Below are 21,458 nucleotides of genomic sequence, written 5' to 3' on the forward strand. Positions count from 1 at the left end.
TGTAGATCTCTTAACAGTATGCAACTGTCTATAGCTCTTATATAGGCTCCAGTTCTCTTATGTACAGCTCTATAGCCTGTTTCTCTCTTACGTAGCATGTAGCTTGCAGGGTGCAAGTCTTATATTTTCCCGTTGTCTTATAGAAAATAGACCAGGGTGTTTGGCGTTGAGTTTTCTCCGTCATCCTCCCCCATCCCATCCCCACACCGCTCATGGCCGCAGGGGCACAAGGGATTTATCCTTCCCTTGGGGCTCAACCCCCACCCAAAAGGCTTAAAACAAGGAGAGGGGGGGCAGCGGCACCCCAAAAAGATGATGCTTAAGGGCTCTGGTGCATCCCTGCAGCTCTCCTCCCAAGTGGTAGTAATAATAATAATAATAATAACTATTTCTTAGTATTTATTCTTTGTTATTTATTATTATTTTTTGTTATTTATTATTTTTTATTATTTATGGACCTGAATGAATTGTTTATCCCAATGCACATTCATTTGATGCTACCCCCCCCCAAAAAAAAAAAACAACCCTCATGGGCTGTCAGTTGGGTTTATCCACACGTAATAGTGCCGCGCTCAAAGCCACCACCTCAATGCAGGTGTTCTTTCGGCTTGGCTCAGCCCCGTAGCACCAGTAAAAACCTCAAACTCCAAAAATAGTGATATAAAAATCCCACCGTTTGCTAAAAGAAAACCCCAAACCACCACCCTAGAGTAGTTTTTTGTTAGAAAAAGGGGAAAAATTAGGATCCGGTGAGGGTCGGGGCTTGCGAGGGCTGGAGGAACATCACAGGGAAATAAATCAGCTGAGACAGGGCTCTCCTGGGGCTAAAAAAAGAGGAGTATTTCCAAACTTTTTGTTAAAAATTGCAATAGAAAAATGGGAAAAACCACCCGTCAAGCCCCAACCTGTATCAAAAATACACGAGTGTCGTCGTCTTGTCAGTAAAGTGCGGCTTTTTGCTTGAGAAAAGGGAATGATGAGACAAAAATCGATGTGTTTTTTGAGCACGGGGATGGCTTCCCCCCCGTCACCCATGCGATGAGTTGTGCCGGTCTCTGTGGGTGTTGGGGAGGGGGGTCCCTAGATGCTGGTAGGGTGACGGTGGAGCTCCTGCCCCTTCAGGAGCGCGATCTGCAAGGGGTAGGGGTGGGGGGGATGAGATGGGGGGGGGGACGAGGAGGGGACACACGTGTGTGTGTGTGTGTGTGTGTGTGTGTGTGTGTGTCACCCCCGGGTGTCCCCCCGCTCACCTGCTCCTCCAGGCCGCGGACGCGGTGGCGGTGGACGCGCTCGCGAGCCTCCAGCGCCCGCTGGGCTTGGAGCTGGGCGATGCGCAGGCGATCCAGCTCCCGCTGCAGCTCCGGCGAGGGCCCGGGGCTCGGCGGAGACGGGTGCTCCAGCGCCGAAACCTGCGCCTGGGCGGGCAGGGGTGGCTGTCACCCCAAAACCGGGCACCGGCTGCCAGGAGCCCCAAAAAGAGACCAGCACCATCCCCGTGCAAGCACCAGCAATCCTTACAAACTGGGATGAAGCCCAGCACAATCCCAGTACAAGCACCAGCATGTCCTCAAGCTGGGATGAGGTCCAAAATGAGCGCAGTACAAGCACCAGCATCTTCCCAAGCTGGAACAAGGCCCCAGAAGGAGCCCAGCACCCTCCCAGTGCAAGCTCCAGCATCCCTCCAAGCCGGGAAGGACCCCAAAAGGAGCCCAGCACATCTCAGTGGAAGCACCAGCATCTCCCCAAGCTGGGATGAGCCCCAAAAGGAGCCCAGCCCCATCCTACTGCAAGCAAAGGGTGCATCGAGCGGGCAGGCGGGCGGCACCCAGGGGTGCCACCGCCTGCACCCCCCCTACCTGGGCGAGCAAAGGGCCACCCACCTGCAACAGCCGGATGCGTTGCTGCGCCTCTGCCAGCTCCCGCTCGGCCGTGCCCAGCGAGCGATCCAGCCGGCCCTTCTCCGCCGAGAGCCGCAGCGAGTCCTCCTGCGTCTGCAGCTTCTCGCGCTCCACCTGCCCCGCCGGGGGGAGAGAGGGACACAGAAATGGGGATGCTGGGGAATGCTTCACATACACCCCCCTGACACTGCACACCTCGCTCCAGCAGATAATATATATATTTTTTTTTTTATATATAAAATACAGCAGATAATAGATATATAAAATAAAATATAGCAGATAATATAAGATATAAAACATAGCAGATAACATATATAAAATATTAAATACAGCAGATAAAAAATTATGTATTTCACATATAAAATATGTACATAATAGATATATTTTAAGTGCATAGCGACTCTACGCAGAGTGGAGCAGCATGCGGCATATATATAAAGTCTATTTTCTGCTTGGAAAGTAATAATGCGCTGTAAACAAGCTGGGTTTAGGGCTTTAGATTTGCATCCAGTCCTGGCATCAAGGACACTTTTTTTTTTTTGTGCATCCCCCTGGGTGTGATGCTCTGCACAGGGCCAGCCCCAGGGGCACCCAAGGGTATTGCCACCTGCGGTCTCACCTTGTCCAGGGTCTTCTTCAGGGCGCTCTTGTCCTTCTCGAGGCGCAGGGCGACGCGCTCGGCCTCCCGCTTCTCGCCCTGTGTGCGGGTCAGGGCGCGCTGCAGGCTGCCCACCCGCTCTTGCAGCCCCCCGCGTTCCTCCTGCCGCTGCCGCAGTGCCTGCGCCGGGGGGGGGGGGGGTGTGTCAGCCACGGCCCCCCCATGGGCATGGGGGGGCTGCAGGGGAGGTAAGAGGGTGCTGGGGCTACGTGGGGGGGGTCCATAAGGTGCTATAGAGGGTGGGAAAGAGTGCAGGGGGCTGCATGGGGGGGCAAGAGGGTGCAAGGGTGCTGCATGGGGAGGCTAAAGGGTGCAGGAGGGTGCAGGGAGGCAGTAGGGTGCTGGGGCTATATAGGGGTCCGTAGGGTGATGCATGGTGGGGGGGGGGGGGGAAAAGGATGCTGCATGGGGGCAGTAGGGTGCTATAGGGATTGGGAAAGGGTGCAGGGTGCTGCATGGGGAAGCTAAAGGGTGCAGGAAGGTGCACGGGGGCAATAGGGTGCTGAGGGTGCAGAGGACTGCGTGGGAGTAATATTGTGCTGGCAGGGGGGCAGAAGGGTGCAGGGGGCTGTATGGGGCAATAGGGTGCTCTGTGGGGGGTGCAAGAGGGTGCAGGGTGCCGCATGGGAGCAAAATATGCTTCATGGAGTGGGCGAAGGGTGCTGCATGGGGGCAAAGGACAGCAAATTTGGGGAGCCCCACCGCCACTCCCCGCCAGCATGGGGTGCACCCACCCTCCCCCTCACCTCCTGCTGCTGCCGGACCTGCACCTCCAGCTCCTCCTTGCTCCGCTGCAGGGCCTCCTGCTTCTCCCGCAGCTCCCGCAGCTGCTCCCGCAGGGCTCCCTTCTCCTCCCGCGCCTCCGCCAGCGCCCGCCGCGCCACCTCCAGCCCCTCCTGGGATGGGGGGACACCCTCGGTGAGCCCCAAGCAAAAGGCACCCTGGTGTCACCCTACTCTAAGGTGCTCACTCCCACCTGCAGCGCCCGGCGGTCGAGCTCGCCGGCAGCCAGGGCGCTTTGGAGCTGCAGCAGCCGCTCATGGACCACGGTGCCATCGGCCAACGCCGTCGCGCTCGGCGCGTCGTCCTTCGAGCCGCTCTCCGCCAACGCTGTGCTCAACCGTTCCACCGCCAGCTGCAAAGTGCTAGCGCGCTGCTCGCTCTCCGCTAGCTACACCGCAAAACCAAGAGCAAAATTAAATATAATCATTAAAAAGAAAAACAACCGAAAACGCAATGGGGATTTAGAGGAATTTGCGCTGTTACCTGTTTCTGCAGCAGCTCGGCGCGGTCTTGCGTCGCCCGTGCCTCCGCTTGCCGCTCGCCCAGGGCCAGCCGTGCCCGCTGCAGCTCGCCCTCCAGCACCCGCTGCTGCAGCTCCAGGCGGGTGCTCCGGCTTTCTGCCGCATCCAGTCGCCGCTTGGCATCCTCCAACTCGGCCTCGCCGGCTCGCACCGCGCTCATCCTCTCCTGCAAGGCACCGGATGGCTGGTACAGAGCAGTCAGGGACGGGGATAGGGGCAGGATCCGACCCCCCCACCATGGCGATGCCCACCTGGGCAGCTCGACGCTCGCCCTCGGCAGCGTGCAGGCTCCGTTCCAGCGCCGTCACCTTCTCCCGCAGTGCCTGCCGCTCCCGTTCGCCCCGTCGCAGCGTCTCCTCCTGCAGCAGCAACGTGGCCTGGGTGCTGCTCAGCTCCCCGCGACGCCCTGCCGGAGCCACGCCACGGTTACCCACCTTACCGGGGATGTACAGGGGGTTTTACCAGTTTTACTGGGGTTTAAGGGGGATGCACAGGGGTTTTACCCATTTTATTGGGATTTAGAGAGTCTGCGCAGGGGGGTTTACCAGTTTTAGGGGGGTTTACAGAGGATGTGTGGGGCATTTACCAGGTTTACTGGGGATCCATGGGGGGGGTTACCAGTTTTACAGGGGTTCATGGAAGATGCACAAAGCATTTACCAGTTTTACTGGTGTTTACTGGGCATGCATAGGGGTTTGACTGGGGTTCATGGGGTTTGCACAGGAGGTTTTACCAATTCTACCAGGATTTGGGGGCCATGCATGGGGGAAATCCTACTGTGCATCCTGCAGTCCCAGGCAGCATCGTCACCTGCCCCGTGCCTCAGTTTCCCCAAAAGCCCCCGCTTGCCTGTGAGGCTCCAGCACGGGACAAATCACCCTGAACCCCACGAGTTGGGGGGGATATACCCCAAAAATACCCCCATCACCTTCCTCGCTCTCAGCCACCAGTTTCTGGAGCTGCTGCACCCGGGCGCTGGCATTGTCCCGCTCCTCCTCCGCCTCCGCCAGCTGCTGGCCCAGGCTGCTCACCTGCACCCGCAGCTCCTCCTGGGGCGAGAAAAGGGCGTGAGAAAGGGGCTTTTTGGGGACGACGGGGAGGGAAGGGGAAGAGGGGGCATACCCGCTCCCGCTGCGCGTCCTGCAGCTCGCGTAGGAAATCCCGCAGGGCTGCCCGCACCGCCTCGGGCTCAGTCGCTGCGTCGGGGTCCGGGGATGAGCTGGGACTCCCTGACCCCTCTGTTCCCCCACCTGTATGGGAACAAACAGGGTGGCGTGGGGACATAGGGGCGCAGGATCCAAGGGAAGATCATAAGCCGGCGTGGGATGCGCCCATAGGATATGGGGGACCCCAAGGATGTAAGAGATGGAGCGACGGGGTGATGGGGTGCAAGGGATGGAGCACAGGGTGATAGAGCTGGAGGGGACGGAGTAATGAGGTGATGGGGGACCCCCAGAGATGGAGCAATGGGGTATGGGGGACCCCAGGGAAGCAGGGGATGGAGTAATGGGGTATGGGGGACCCTCCCACAGGGAGGTAGGGGATGGAGCACCCCAGCAGGATGCATCCCTTTCCTCTAAGCAAGGGACGGGGCACCGGGGGTCCCCAAGGACTCTCACCCTTGCCCGGGGAGCCAGCCCGTGCCCGGCCGATGCCCATGGTACGGCGTAGGGCGGACTGGATGCCTCCCAAGCGGGTTTCGGCAGCCCGGCGCAGCGCCTCGCCACGGGCCAGCTCGGCTTCCAGCCCCTGCGCCCGACCCTCAGCTGCGCTCAGGCGTAGGCTCAGCTCGGCCGCTTCGCCCCGTGCCGCCTCCACCTTCAGCTGCAGGTTGCGGGCATCGGCCAGCAGCTTCTTCTCGTTGCCGCGAGCCTCCTCCAAGCTACGGGCCAGGTCCTTCTCCCGCTGCCGAAATTCACCCTCCGCCTCCGACAGTCGCCGCTGCAGGTGCTGGAGCTGGGGGGGTCGGAAAGGGGGACAGAGCATGGAGAGATGAGATGAGGTGATGGAGATGCAAGGGATGGAGCAATGGGGTGATGGGGGAACCCCAGGGATACAGGGGATGGAGCAATGGGGTGACAGAGATGGAAGGAATGGAGTAATGGGGTGATGGGGGACCCCCAGGAACGAAGCAATGGGGTATGGGGACCCCCAGTGATGCAGGGGAAAGAGCAATGGGTCAATGGGGATGCAAGGCTAGAGCAACAGGGTGATAAGGATCCCCAGGAATGCAGGGGAAGGAGCGGTGGGGTGATGGGGACACCCGGGAACAATGGGGGTGCAAGGGACGGAGCAATGGGGGATGCAAGGGACCCCCCAGGGATGCAGGGCAGAGAGCAGAGGGCCATGGGGATATAGGGGACTGAGCGGTGGGGTGACGGGGGCAACCAGGCACATGGCATCAAGCAGTGGAGTAGCGGGGGCACCCAGGGACACAGGATACCAGTTATGGGGCAATGGGGATGTCTGGGGACCTGGACACCTAGATCCGCAGGGTACCAAGCTGTGGGGTGATGGGGACACTTTGGAATGCAGGGCACCGAGCAACTGGTGACCCTGGGGGACCCCCCCACCTCTTTCCTGGCAGCCTCTGTGCCGGCCTCGCTCTCCACCACCTTCTGCCTGAGGCCGAAGGCTTCGCGGCGGCTCTCCTCCTCCCGCTGTTCCTCCAGGGCCACGCGCGCCTGCAGCTCGCCCACCTCCTTGCTCCTCTTGCTGTTCTCGCTGTCCAGGTCCTTCACCTGCCCAAGGAGGAGATAAAGGCGGTTTGGGGGCACCCCAAATGGGTTGGGGGGGGGGTCCTACCATCCTCCTCCTCACCTGCCGGCGCAGCTCCTGCAGCTCACGGCGGGCGTCGAGGCGGGCACGCTCCAGCTCCCGCAGGGTTGCCCGCAGCTCCGTCACCTCCTGGTCTGCTGCTGCCCGCCCGTCCTCCACCAGCGCCAGCCGCTGCTCCTTCTCCTCGCTGGCACGCTTCAGGCTGCGGAAGGGGGAAGAAGGGGCTGGCATCACCCCACCAGGGGCATCGCCTCGGCCCCATGCATCTCCCCATCCTTGGCATCACCCCAAGCATCACCCTGTCCTGAGCCAGCCCCTGTCCCAAGTATCCTGCTCCAAGCCATCCCCATTCCAGGTATCCCCCCATCCCCGAGCATCCCCCCCATCTTGGGCACCCCCTCCCAGGTATCACCCCATCATGGCAGCATCCCACCCTGAGCATTGCTACCCCAAACATCCCCTCTGCCCCTCAGCATCCTCCTCTAAGGCACTGCCCCATCCCAAGCACCTCTCGCCTTGGGCATCCCCCCTGTCCCAAGCATCCTGCTCCGGTGCATCCCCCCATCCCTGAGCATCCCCTCGTCCCCAAACATCCAAGGCATTGCATCATCCTCTTATCCTGAGCATCACCCCAATCTGGAGCATCACTGTCCAAGGCATCGCATCATCCCCTGCATGTCCCAACTTGAGCAACCTCTTGTCCCAAGCATCATCCCGACCCCAAGCATCACCCTCTAAGACATCGCACCCTCCTCTGCATCACCCAAATGGAGCATCCCCTTATCTTGAGCATCACCCCAACCCTGAGCATTGCCCTTTGACGCACTGCACCACCCCATGTATCTCCCAACTTGGGCACCCCTTGTCCTGAGCATCACCCCGACCCCAAGCATCGCCCTTCAAAGCATCACATCACTCCATGTAAGTCCCAAGTTTGGCATGGCCCTTGTCTTGAGCATCGCCCTGACCCTGAGCCCCCAAAATATCGCACCATCCCATGTAATAATGCACCACCCCATGTAATATTGCACCACCCTGACCCCAAGCATCGCCCTCCAAGGCACTGCACCACCCTATGTAAGTTGCGGTTTGGGCACTCCCTTATCCTGAGCATCGCCCTAATCCCAAGCATCACCCTGTTCCTTGTATTTCCCAACTTGAGCACCTCCCTTTCCTGAGCATCAACCCGACCCCGAGCATCGCCCCAACCGCAAGCATCGCAGCATGCCCTGCACCTCCCAGCTTGAGCATCCCTCTGTCCTGAGCATCGCCCTGACCCTGAGCCTCCAAAATATCACACCACCCCACGCATCCCCTGACTCTGAGCATCACCCTAGCCCCGAGCATCGCCCTCCAAAGCATCACACCATCCTCTGCATCTCCCAGCTTGAGCATCCCCTTGTCCTGAGCACCGCCCTGACCCCGAGCATCGCCCTAATCCCAAGCACCACCCTGTTCCTTGCATTTCCCAACTTGAGCGCCTCCCTTTCCTGAACATCACCCCAACCCTGAGCATCACCCCGACCCCTGCATCTCCCAACTCAAGCATCCCCTTATCCCAAGCATCCTGCTCCAGCGCATCCCCTGACCCCGAGCATCACCTGATGCGCTCGCCCTCGGCGCGTCGCAGTGCTGCCCGCAGCTCCTCGTTGGAGCGCCGCAGGGCCTCCTTCTCCCTCGCCTCGTCTCCCAAAGCCCGACGTGCCTCCTGCGCCTGCCTCCGCTGCGCTTCCCGACCCTCCCGGCTCTCCCGGGCTTCCCGCTGCGCCTCCAGCAGCTCCCGCCGCCCCGCCGCCCGCGCCTCCGTCACCAGCCGCAGTTGTGCCCGCGCCTCCTCCGCCTGCAGCCGGGGTGACTGGAATTTAGGGGGGCTATTTGGGGGTGGGGTGGTTGGGGTGGGAAGGGGTCTCGGGGGGGGATTCACCTCCCGCAGGGCACCATCCCGCTGCTTGGCCGCCACCGTCGCTTGCTCACGAAGAGCCTTCGTCTCCCGCTCGTGGGCCACTGTCGTCTCCTCTGCCTGCACCCGCAGGCTGCGCAGCTCCGCTGCCAGGCTCTGTGGGGTGGGAGGGGGGGCATGGCACCCTGAGCACCCCCCCAACCTGGTGGTGTGGGGGTCCTGGAGGCATGGGGGGGGGGGGGGGGTTGCCATGGGGATGGTGCAGGGAAGGGGATGAAGATGCCTAGGTACTGTACCCGGGCATCCCCATTGCCAGGGGGCTTGGAATGGGGAGATGGGGGGGCTTGCAGTTGGGGGGCTGCAAGAAGGGGGGGGGTCATTGGGGGGACTGCAAGGTGGGGGGCTGTAGTGAAGGACCTTGCAATGGAGAGGGGGTGAGTCTCAGGCATTGGGGTTTGCAATAAGGGGGGGGGTGCCCAGGCTTAGGGGCTTGCAATGGAGGGGGACATGGGGGACACGTGGGGCTGTGTTCCATTCTGGGGGGGGTCCCAGGAACCCCCCACCCACCTGCTCCTTCTCCTGGTGGCCGGTGACCTCTCGCCGCTGCTGCTCGAGCTCAGCCGTGGCCTCGGCCAGGCTCCGCTGCAGCCCCCCCCAGCGTCTCCGCCAGCGCCGTCCGCTCCTCCTCCTGCAGCGCCAGCGCCTGGGGTGGGGGACACGGCTCAGCCGGGGGGGGGACACTGGAGCTGGGACAGCGGGGGGACATTGGGGCAACCCACCTGCTGCTTCTCGCTCTCGCGCTGCCGCCGTGTTGCCGCCAGCTCAGCCGCCAGCTCCTCCTGCTCCCGCACCAGCCGGACCCGCTCGGCCTCCAGCTCCTCCTGCTCCCCCCAAAAAAATCACCAGCGAACCCCAAAAATCAGCATCGCATCCCAAGAATCAACATTGCACCCCAAGAATCAGCATCATGCCCCAACAACCTGCACTGCATTCCAATAATCGGCATGCACATCAAAAAACAGCATCGCACCCCAATAATCAGCATTGTACCCCATCAATCAGCACTGAGCCCCAAAAATCAGCATTCAGCCCCCATTGTCACCATTGCACCCCAACAATCACCATCACACCCCAACAGTCGCCATCGCACCCCAACAATCAGCACTGTACCGAAAAAAAATCACCATCACGCCCCAAAAATCAGTATCGCACCCCAAAAGTCAGCATCACCCCCCAGCGCCCACCTTCTCACGCTGGAGGCGGTCGAGCTCATCGCGGTGCGCATCGCGGGCGCTCTGCAGGGCCACCGTCACCGCCGCCGCCTCGGCCGCTGCCACCGCCTGCTGCCGGGCCTGCAGCTCCCGCTCCCGCTCCAGCCGTGCGGCACCCAGCTCCGCTGCAGGGACCCCCCCCATCAGTGGGGACCCCCCCAGGAGGGCAGTGTGGGTGGGGGTTAAGCGACAAGAGCAGGGACATGGAGGCGGGGGGGGGGACCGCGGTGGCAGAGGAGGGTTTGTCATGACCCTGTTGCAGATGGATGGGGACGGGGATGAAGATGGGGATGAAGATGGGAATGGGGATTGAAACGGGGATGGGGATGAGGATAGAGATGTGGAGACGGGGATGGGGATGTAGATGGGGATGGAGACGGGGACGGGGATGGAGACGGGGACGGGGATGGAGACGGGGACGGGGATGGAGACGGGGACGGGGATGGAGACGGGGACGGGGATGGAGATGAGGATGAAGACAGTGATGGAGATGGGGATGAGGATGGGGATGTGGAGACGGGGACGGGGATGGAGACGGGGACGGGGATGGAGACGGGGACGGGGATGGAGATGAGGATGAAGACAGTGATGGAGATGGGGATGAGGATGGGGATGGAGATGGGGATGAGGAGATGGGGACGGGGATGGGGATGTGGAGACGGGGACAGGGATGGAGATGGGGATGTGGAGACGGGGACAGGGATGGAGATGGGGATGTGGAGACGGGGATGGGGATGGAGATGGAGACGGGGTCGGGGAGACGGGGATGGAGATGAAGATGAGGATGAAGACAGTGATGGAGATGAGGATGAGGATGGGGATGGAGATGGGGATGGAAATGGGGATGTAGGGATGGGGATGGAAATGGGGATGTAGGGATGGGGATGGAAATGGGGATGTGGAGACGGGGATGGGGATGGAAATGGGGATGTGGAGATGGGGATGGGGATGGAAATGGGGATGTGGAGACGGGGATGGGGATGGAAATGAAGACGAGGATGGAGACGGTGATGGAGATGGTGATGGGGAGGTATAAGGATGGATGGATGGGGATAAGGATGGGTGGGAATGGCCAGGGTGATGGGGACAGCCCGGGGGCCGGGAGCCCTCACCCTCCAGCGTCTCCTTGGCCTGGAGCAGGGTCCGGCCCTCGGTCTCCAGCTGCTGGTTGCGGGTGTCGAGCTGGGCCAGCTGCTGCTGCAGCTGGAAGATGCTGCTCTCCAGCCCCTCCTTCTCCGTCCTGCCGAAATGCCGCCGGCCATGCTGCCGAAACCCGGGATCCAGGAGCGGGAAGACACCCTCACACCCCCCGCCGGCACCCACCTGAGCCCATCCGCCTCCTGGGCCCGATCCTGGCCGTGGCGCTGGGCGGCGGCGAGCTGGACGGCCAGGCTGGCCCCCTCCTTGACCAGCCCCTCGCGGGCCCGGCTGAGCCGCAGCAGCTCGCCCCGCAGCCGCTCCTGCTCCCCCCGCGCCTGCGCCAGCGCTTCGCCCGCCGCACTCTGCTCCTGCACCGCCTGCCGGGGCGCGCGGCGTCGGCGGCATCCCCACCGCCCAGTTACCCCACCCGGCCTCCCAGTTGCCCCATGCATCCACCGTGGTCCTCCCAGTTAGTCCATGCATCCTCCCAACTACCCTGCGCACCCTCCCCAACGCTCCCAGTTGCCCCCACGCAGCCTCCCAACTCTCCTGTCCACCCTCCCCCATGCATCCTCCCAGTTAAGCTGTACATCCAACCCATCCCTCCCAGTTACCCTGTGCCCCCTCCCTATCCTTCTCAACTTGCTGCTCCCCATCCCTCCCGGTTACCCTGTGCATGCTCCCCATCCCTCCCAGTTACCCCCTGCACCCTCCCAGTTGCCCCATGCCCCCTCCCCATCCCTCCCAACTGCCCCTTGCATGCTCCCCACCCCTCCCAGTTACCCCCTGCACCCTCCCAGTTGCCCCAGGCACCCTCCCCGTTGCCCCAGGCACCCTCCCCGTCCCTCCCAGTTGCCCAATGCACCTTCCCAGTTGCCCCATGCCCCCTCCCCACCCCTCCCAGTTTAGCCCATGCCCCCTGCCCGTTGCCCCCCACACCTCACCCCCATCACCCACCTGCCCCAGGTGCTGGCACAGGCGCAGGTGCTGGCCCCGCAGCACCCGCAGCTCTGCCCGCAGCCCCCGGCAGCCCTCCTCGGCCGCCCTGCGCGCCCGTTCCAGTCCCTGCCGCTCGGCCGCCCCGGCCCTTCGCCCCCGTTCCAGCCGCCCCCGCAGCAGCGCCAGCTCCTGCCCCAGCTCCCGCATCCGGATCCGGCCGCTCTCCCGCTCCTCTTCCAACCGGGCCAGGGTCCGGCTCAGCTCCGTCTTCTCCCGTGCCAGCCCGGCCGCCAACTCGCTCGTCTTGGCCAGGGCGTCCCGTAGCCGAGCCTCCTCTGCCTGCGCCGCCCGCTGCGCCGCTGCCAGCTCCCCGCAGCTCCCCTGCGCCTGCCGGGCGGCCCGCGTGTGACGAGGTTTGGCTGGACTCTGCGCAATGCCTGCGCCGCTGCGGCGCCCAATGCACGGGGGCACTCGCTGCAGGGGTTGCACCCATTGCGTGGGCTGAGCCTATTGCTTAGGGGTTGCACCCGCTGCATTGCAGGGGGTTAAGCCCGCTGCATGGGGTGCACCTGCTGCAGGGGTTGCACCCATTGCATGGGGTTGCACCTGCCGCATTGGGGGGTTAAAGCCCGCTGCATGGGGTTGCACTTGTTGCATGGGCCGAGCCTGTTGCTTAGGGGTTGCACCCGCTGCATATGGGGGTTGCACCCACTGCATGGGAGACCTTGCACCTGCTGCAGAGGGGACTAAACCTGATGCATGGGGGGGTCACACCCAGTGCTTGGGGTTCACCCCCTGCGCATGGGGTTTAGGGGTTGCACCCGCTTCTTGGGGTTGCACCTACTGCACAGGGGTGCCTGCTGCACGGGGGTGAGCCCGTTGCGTGGCAGTTGCACGCTGCAGGGGGGTGCACCCGCTGCAGGGGGGTGCAGGGAGGGGAAATCGGGGACCCACCTTGCCCAGCGCCTCGGCCAGCGCCTCCTGCTCGCCCCGCGCCACCTCGGCCTCCAGCGTCGCCCGGCTCAGCGCTTCCCGCACCTCCAGCAGCTCCCGCTGCGCCCCTGCCCGCTGCGCCTCCAGCTCCTCCACCTGCTGCTGGCTGCCGGCACCCACGGGGTGGGGCACCCATGGGGAGGGGGGTGTTGCAGCACCCACTCGGGGGATTGTTGCAGCACCCACTATTTTGTGGCACCCACTCAGGGGAGGTTGCAGCACCCACTGAAGTTTTGCACCCCACCCAGTGGAGGGGTAGCAGCACCCACCTTGGGGCGGGGGGGGGCTTCAGGGGACCCACTTGGAGGGGGGGCTTGCAACACCCACTGAGATTTTTCAGCACCCACTTGGTGGGGGGAAGTTGCAAGACCCAATTTGGGGGCAGCGGGAGAGGTGGCAGCACCCACATGGCGGGGGGGGGGCTTCAGGGGACCCACCTCGGGGGGGCTTCAGGGGATTTTGCAGCACCCACTTGGGGAGGGGGATGCTGCAGTACCCACTATCTCACAGCACCCGCTATTCTGCAGCACCCACTATCACCCAGCACCCCGGGGGGGGTGGCAGCACCCACCCATCCTCCCCCTCTGCCCCCCCCCCTCCCGTGCCCCCCACCTGCGCTCCAGCTGCTGGCGGGCGGCCTCGGCGGCACGGGCGGCCTCGTCCCGGGCGTCCTCCAGCCCCTCGCCCCGGCGCTGCAGCTGCACCCGCTCCTGCTGCAGGGCACCCACCCGCTGCTGCTCCCCCGCCAGCGCCTCCTCCGCCCGCAGCCGCTCCCTGCCGGACAGACGGACGGACACGGGTGGGCAGGGGCGATGCACGCAGGTGGGTGCGCCGGGACGGACGGCCAGTGATAAATGGGTAGGGATGGATGGACAGACGGACAGGGCAGGATGCCCAGGGACAGACAGACAGGTGTGGCGAGGCAGGGAGGGATAGACAGACGGACAGGCAGGCAGGATATGTGGGGATTAACATGCAGGGATGGATGTATGGACAGACAAACGGACAGGCTAAAATGCCCAAGAATGGACACACAGAGAGGGAAGGGTGTGCAGGGACAGATGAACAAACAGACGGGCCAGGGGGATGGATGGACAGATAGACAAGGCGGGATGCATGGGGACAGATGGACATGCCGAAACACATAGGGAGAGATGTGAAGGCATGGAGGAACAGACGTGAAGGGATGGAGGGACAGACAAACAGACAGGCCAAGAAGCACAGGGGCGGATACACAGAGACAGACAGATGTACAGAGAAGGATGCAAAGGGATGGATAGACAGACAGGCCAGAATACACAGGGGCAGATGGACATATAAAGGGGCACAGAGAAAGATAAAAAGGAATGGACAGACGGACAGACTGGCCAGGATGCAGGGGAATAGATACAGAGGGACACACACAGATGGAAAGACAGGTGGGTCAGGATGCAGAGGGACAGACGGGCGTGTGAGGATGCAGAGGGACAGATGAGCGCAAGCATGCAAGCGCAGGGACAGCTGCGCAGGGACGGCCGGCACTCAGGACAGACAGACAGACAGCGGGTACCTGCGCAGGACCTCGGCCTCGGCGCGCAGGCGGGCCACCTCGTGCAGGGCCTCATCCTGCGCCCGCCGACAGCCCCCGGCCTCGGCGCTGAGCTGCTCCAGCCGCTGCTCCAGAGTCCCCAACCGCTTCTCGCTGTCCCCCAGCTCCTGCCGCAGGCTCCCGGCCTCCTCCCGGCTGGCCTCCGCCTGCTCCCGGGCACCCTGCGGGTTGGGAGGAAAGAGGGGGTCAGCCATCATCATCACCATCATCCTGCAGCCCCCCCCAGCACTCACCTGCAGCTGGAGGTGGCGGCGGTGCAGGGCGGCGTGCACGGCAGCGGCGGCGGCGTTGGGCGAGAGGCTGCGGCGAGGGGACGCGGGGGGACACGGCGGCGACTCTGGGGATGGCAGGGGCTGCTCGGGGTCGTCTGCTAGCACCGCCTGTGAGGGGAGGGGGAGAAGCCTCCCATGTCACCGAGGGGGAAACTGAGGCAGGGAGGGAACCCTCCTGGCTGCGGGGTAGGGGGAAGGCCGGAGAGTCCCCAGCACCTGGGTGACATCCTGCAGCGTCCGACGGAGCAGCTCCACCTCCGAGCGCAAAGCCTCCACCTCTGCCGGCGACGGCTCCTGGGCACGCGAGGCCTCCTGCAAAGCCCATCGGCGTGGCGTCCGGCACGGCCGGCGGGCGTTGTGCCTGGGTCAGCATTGCACCCTGGCACGCATCACACCCCAGCGTGCATCGCACACTGCACCCCGGCACGCATCGCATCTCAGCATGCTTCATACATCGCATCCCAGCGTGCGTCACACCCCAGTGTGCATCGTGGCTCGCCATGCATCATGTATCACACCCCGGGGTGCATTGCGTACCGTGCAGCGTCGGAATTTGGCATGCAGCATGTCCTGCTGTGCATCGTGTCCTGGTGTGCACTGCACCGCAGTACACATCATCCATCATGCCCTGGTGTGCAGCCCAGCTCAGCAGGCATTGTGCATTGCATCCAAGCACGCACTGCGCTCTAGCATGCACCATGCATCGCGCCCCAGTGCGCATCGTGGCTCAGCATGCACCATGCATTGTGTTCCTGCGTGCACCGCACCTTAGCGTGCATCGTGCACCGCACCGTGGTGTGCGCTGTGGCTTGGCACGCATCGTGCCCCGGTGCGCATCGTGCATTGCAGCTTGGCATGCATCACGCCCTGGTGTGCACTGTGCATTGCAGCTTCACATGCATCGTGTATTGCAGCTTAGCATGCATTGTGCCCCGGCGTGCATCATGCATCACACCCCAGCACGCGCCCTGCCCCATCATGCACCCTTGCACCCCCAAATTCAGCACACATCCCACCCCAAAACTCATCATGCCCCGCGCGCACCAGGTTTTGCAGCTGCAGGGTCAGCGCCTCCACCGCCCGTTCCTTCTCCCCATCCTCAGTCCGCAGACGCTCCAGGGCCGCCGCCAGCTCCGCCAGCCTGCGGCGAGACACCGGGCAGCAACGGGGTCCCCCGCACCCATCCAGCTCCCACAAAACCCCTCCTATCCTTGTACCTGGCTCCGAGGGCGGCTTTCTCCAAGTCGGCGTCCCGCGCCCGTGCCGCCAGCTGCTCCTCCAGCTGCGCCAGCCGCATCGCCTGCTTCTCCCGCGCGGCACCCGCCTGGCTCTCGGCCAGCCGCAGGTTGGCAGCCAGGTGAAGGCAGGCGGCGTGGGCAGCCCTGCCCGTCCGCGACGCCTCGTGGCTCAGCTCCGAGAGATCCCTGTGGTGGGAGATGCAGGATTGAACCCGGCCATTCCCAGGGACCTGGTGGTTCTCGGGGACCTCCGGGGATCCCCCCTGACCTTTCAGTGGCGGCTTTCACCTCCCCAAAGTGACGTCTGAAGGCCACCACCTGCCTCCAGAGGGTCAGGAGCCGGCTGTGCTCGTTGCTGAAGTAGGTGTTGAAGGACTGCCCGCGGGACGGGGCAGCGTCGGTCCCGGCCGGGTGCCCGCCGGGTGCTGGGGTCCCTCCCCGTGCGGCCACCTCTGCCTTGCAGCCCCCTAGGCAGCATCCCCATCTCCCCACATCCCCCAGCCCTTTCTCTTTGGTCCCCAAATCTCCATGCGACACCCCCCCATGTCTGCACACATCACCCCCAGGGTCCTCCGCAGCCAGCAGCCCCCCACTGCAATTCCCTTCCACCCTGCACGGAGAGGGATGGCAGACACATCCCCCTGCCTCGCGTCGCCCTCCCAGCATGTGCTGAACCCCAAATTCTTCTCCATGCAACATCTCCCATGGCCCCACACTTCTCCCCGGTGGTCCTCTATCCTTTTCCATGCCACATCCCCGCATCCCTCTACCCCACATCACCCTCCTGCCACATGCTGCATCCACTGCCCCGTTAAATTCTTCTGCATACAACATCCACCACGGCCCCGCATCCCTCCCAATGGTCCTGCATCTCTCCCTGCATCCCTTCATCCCTCTGCCTCACATCCTTCTCCCCGCCACCCCCTGTCCCACTCCCCACCGCATCTCTAGCCCCCCCCCCCCCCCATCATCGGGGCCCCCCCAAACCTCCTCTTCGCGCCTCCACTCCACCTCCCGCTGCTCCAGCTCATCCCGCGCCCGCGCCCAGTCGGCCGTCAGCTTGCGGATGTCCTCGCTCAGCGCCGCGTTGGCCACATTGGCTTGTTCCAGCTGCTCCCGCAGCATCGAGTTCACCTGCACCAGGCTGCTGCTCCTGGGATTGGGGGGGTGGTGGGTCACACGCAGCCAGAGCATCACCCTGGGGACGGGGGGGTGGTCCCGCAGCTCCCCAGGGACCCCCGCTCACCTCTGCTGCTCCTCTTCCAGCCGGATCAGGGCATTCTCCAACTCATTGCTGCTCTCCTCCTCCGGCTGCGAGCTACCCGCATCCAGTTGGATCTGCGAGGTCATCAGCCTGCTCGTCATCACCCCAATTTGGGGGGATTCGGGGCAGGGAACCCCCCCCAAAAACCCCTCCCTCACCGTCAGCCTCTCCTGCTCCAGCTCCGTCGCCTTCTCCAGCAGCTGCTGCTCCACTTCGCCGCATTTCTTCTTATACTGCAACACCTGGGCGGAGGGGACGGGGTGGGTGACACTGAGGGGAGGGTCTCCCCAAAAATGTCCCCGTGTCCCCCAGGAAGGATTTACCTTGGCTTGGAGCTTCTGCACCAGCTGGGCTTGCCGCTGCTGGCCCTCCTGGTATGCCTGCAGCTTGCGCTTGTAGGCGGCTTGTTCCTCCTCCAATAGTCGCCGCAGCTCGATGTTGTGCTGCGCCAAGCTCCGGCTCTCCGCCGCTTCCCGCTCGCCCGTCTCCAGCCGTAGGGTTTGCTCCAGCTGGGATGGGAGGGGAGGGGGATGTGGGAGATCCCGGGACACCCCCCCAAATGCACCCCTTGGGATGCTAACCACCCCCCCCCGCCCCAGCATCCACCGATTTCACTCGCAACACCCCATCCCGGACAAAGCCATCGCTTTGGGGTGGTCCTACAGCAAATCCCCATACGTCCAAACCTAAGACCCCCCCCCAAATTCTACCCCCTGCTTTGCACATACAGGGAGGAAATGAATAGGAAAATTTAGCGGTGCTTTTAAAGATATCCCAACTTTGAATCTGGGGGTTCAGCAAAGCCCCGACCTGGCTTGCATGGGATTAGCTGATGGGTAAAGGATCCTCGGGCACAGCGGTGGCGATTCCCCTTGGGGCACTTTCCCGATATTTGCTTTTTTTTTTTTTGTAAATAGCCAGCCACAAATAGTGAGGCTGCCCCCCAAAATCCCGGCAGCTCCTCAATTTGGGTCCCCCCAGGAGCCACATTCAGCATCTGGCCGCTGCCCAAAGCCCTTTTTAATTCCCTCGTTGCCACAGCAAAGGGATGCAAAGGCGAGGGATGCTGATGGGGGGGTGTCCCCGCTTCCTGAAAAGCAGCGGAATTAATAAAATAGGGATGGGGGTAGGGGGGATGCTTTGTGCATCCTGCAGGACAAGCCCTGGCAAGCCGGGATGGGTCCAGACAAGCCGGGTGTGCTGCAGCAAAATTCCCATCACCGGGATGTTGCAAGATGCTGCAGCATCTCCCGCTCCAAGCAGAGGGGAATGCAAAGGTTACAGCTTGCATCGCCTTGATTTGGGGGTTAAAATGGGTGGGTTTGGGTTAACGCACTTGGCGACTTACACGCTCGCTGATGGCGTTGTACTTGATGGCCAACTCATCGCGCTCGGCCCGGCTCTGAGCCAACAAGTCCTCGACGCGCGACAGCTCCTGCTGCAGGATGCGGTTCTCCTCCTGGAGGGACAGCAGCGAGGACATGGCCCCCGCAACGGCTGCTGCGGGACGGGGATGGGGCTCAGGGTGGTTCTGGAAAGCAGTGGGATAGGGATCCGGCCCCAGGATGCGGATCCGGCCCCGGGATGGAGCCAAGATGCCCTTTGCTAGCAAGAGCTGCTTTGTTCCTTTGGCGGGGAAGGGGGCTGGGCTGAGCCGTCCCCACGCGCTCGGCCGAGGCCACGAAAAGCATTTTTCCCCCCCCAGCTGCAAATGCTGCACCCCCTGCAACTCAGACGTGTTGAGCGATGCAGTTTGCAACAGCAAAACTGCTGCAGATTTGAAGTTGCAATTACATGACCGCTGGAAATTTACAGTTGCGATCACAAAAACACTGCAAAGTTGTAGTTGCAATTATAAGAGTGCCACAGATTTGCATTTGCGATCGCAAAACCGCTGCAGATTTGCATTTGCAATTGCAAGAACATAGATTTGCAGTCGCGATCGCAAGACCGCTGCAAATTCGCAGTCGCGATTGCAAGACCGCTGCAAATTCGCAGTCGCGATCGCAAGAACATAGATTTGCAGCTGCAATCACAAGAGCGCTGCAGATTTATAGTTGTAATTGCAAAACCACTGCAAATTTGCAGGTGCAATTGCAAGACTGCTACAGAATTTTTTGCAATTGCAAAACTGCTACAGATTTATAGTTGCTATCACAAAATCGCTGCAGATTTATAGTTGCAATCACAAAGCCTCTGCAGATATGTGTTTGTGACCACAAGACTGCTGCAGATTTACAGTTGCAATCACAAAACAGCTGCAGATTTACTGTTGCAACTGCAAGGCTGCTGCAAATTTGTGTTTGCAATCACCAATCTGCTACAGATTTGTGTTTGCGATCACAAAACTGCCGCAAATTTGCAGTTATGATCACAAAACCGCTGCAAATTTGTGTTCGTGATCACAAAACCACTGCAGATTCCTGTTTGTGAGCACAAGAGTGCTGCAGATTTATACTTGCTATCACAAAACTGCTGCCAATTTGTTTGCAATCGCAAAACTCCTGCAGATTTGTTTGTGATCGCAAAACCAGTGCAAATTTACAGTTGCAATCACAAAACCAGTGCAAATTTGCAAGTTGCAATCACAAAAGTGCCATTCGCACTTGCAAAAGCCGCTACAAAAGTGCCATTCGCAATCACAAACCCGCCACCCCCCCCCCCCCACCCCGTGCCCTGGCTCCGTGGCCGCTCCCGCGAGAGCAGCCACCAGTTCTCGCTGGGGTGGGGGGGACACCCACCTCAACCACAGCCTCTGCCGTGGGCTCCGGTTCACTCATGGGCTCCCCAGGGGGGTCCACCGAGCCCTTCGCACCCCCTTGCTGCGGCTTCCTTGCCCCGAAGCCCTTTCCTGGGATTTTTGGGGCTCCCTTTCGGCTCGTCGCCTGCAAGCGGAAAGCGGATGCGTGGTTGGGATTAGCCCGAAATCCTCGCCTTCCCCTCCCTGCGTGACGGCGGGACCGGGGACCCTCCTCTTCCTGGCCGCCTCGGGGGTCCCAACGTCTCCGGTGAGGCCGCGAGCAACAACATTTTAGCATCCACCACCAAAAATATCACCGAATATTCCCCCAGCCGAGCAGGGCTTTGTAAATAAAAACAACCAACGAGGCTCTCGGCGAGAGGGGAATGAGCAAAATAAAGGAAAACATTAAAAAAAACATCAGTGCCTGGCGCTTCCCCGTGCCCAAAATTGGTGGAAATGTCCTTACTTTGCCGCGCTGTCCCTCCCCCGGGCAGGATGGTGCTGGCTCCCACCGGGGAAAGGAGCTCCTTGGAGAGAGTAAGCCAGCCCTTTCGTTAAATCCTGGCCCTCGTTAAGCTCATTAAAGCCCAGGGGTTTGCTCTGGCAGGAAAAGCCTTGGGGTGGAGCATGCCAGGGTTGCTACGGGGCAAAGCAGCATTAAACCCCCTCCGGGGAATGCATCCTCCCTGCGCCCGAGCCTCTGCAGCCAACCCAGGGCAGCAAATTTTACCCCCTGGGGTAATTAAAGGACTTTTTGCCCCCACCCCAGCAGGGAAAGCCACCGGTAAATCCCCAACCCACGCTCAAAATCCCCCCGTGCCAGGGGCTGGAGGCATCTTGTCCCTGAAATAAAAGGAGGATCCAACACCGAGCCACCCTCCGGAGAGGGTCGGCATCTACCTGCCACTCTCTTCCCTACCCCGCAGCCCAGGGAATCGCCCTTTCTCCTCCCCGAGAGCCAGAGATTAACAGCGAGTGGGAGACTGAGGCGGGGCAAGCAGATGGGATTGAGGATTTAGGGCGTCTCGGGTCCCTCCGGTCAGCAGGAGCTGCCTCAAGGCTCCCCCCCTCACTTTGGGGATGCAAGAAACCTTATTTTTCCCCTCATTTCTTTCCTTACCTTGCCCTCCCGGAGTCCTTCACAACCATAAAACCACTGCTAAGCAACAAGCGTCTGTTGTGCTTCGCTGTCTGACACCGTCTCCTCGACACCAGCAAGGAGGGGGAACCGCAAAAGCTCATCACAGCCCCTCCAAAGCCACATGGGGGGGGGGGGGGGGGCTAAAAAAATTCATATTTGGCATCAAAACCATTTTATTAATTGCTTTGAAGCATTACATCTCTCACCTGGGTTTGCACGCTTGCTGCCAGGCACAGTTAAGCTCTGAAACCAAAATGCTTGTCATCCAGTTAAAAATGGAAATAATAAACATCCAAGGCACTGAAAAAAAATAAGCAGGACTTTGTACACC

At 61.7% G+C, this 21,458-nt stretch overlaps 1 protein-coding gene across 1 annotated transcript; it reads right to left on the bottom strand.

Moving 5' to 3' along the window:
• Positions 1-386: 386 nt before the first annotated feature.
• On the bottom strand, positions 387-21,292 carry CROCC (ciliary rootlet coiled-coil, rootletin). Its single transcript, XM_041124545.1, is given in 37 exon segments — positions 387-1,131; positions 1,251-1,415; positions 1,881-2,012; positions 2,518-2,676; positions 3,303-3,452; positions 3,533-3,727; positions 3,823-4,026; positions 4,112-4,266; positions 4,789-4,909; positions 4,983-5,110; positions 5,480-5,816; positions 6,434-6,601; positions 6,681-6,840; positions 8,240-8,478; positions 8,563-8,694; positions 9,106-9,192; positions 9,194-9,241; positions 9,318-9,419; positions 9,783-9,934; positions 10,922-11,049; positions 11,133-11,326; positions 11,907-12,275; positions 12,843-12,987; positions 13,494-13,655; positions 14,431-14,630; positions 14,703-14,849; positions 14,958-15,053; positions 15,786-15,882; positions 15,959-16,165; positions 16,248-16,354; positions 16,967-17,132; positions 17,226-17,317; positions 17,402-17,485; positions 17,567-17,752; positions 18,592-18,743; positions 19,985-20,128; positions 21,107-21,292. Coding segments are annotated over 35 exon segments (5,400 nt in total). The 5' UTR covers positions 18,727-18,743; positions 19,985-20,128; positions 21,107-21,292; the 3' UTR covers positions 387-1,080.
• Between the last annotated feature and the right edge of the window lie 166 nt (positions 21,293-21,458).

This window comes from Aquila chrysaetos, chromosome 6 (genome assembly GCF_900496995.4).
Source record: "Aquila chrysaetos chrysaetos chromosome 6, bAquChr1.4, whole genome shotgun sequence".
Taxonomy (NCBI): Eukaryota; Metazoa; Chordata; class Aves; order Accipitriformes; family Accipitridae; genus Aquila; species Aquila chrysaetos.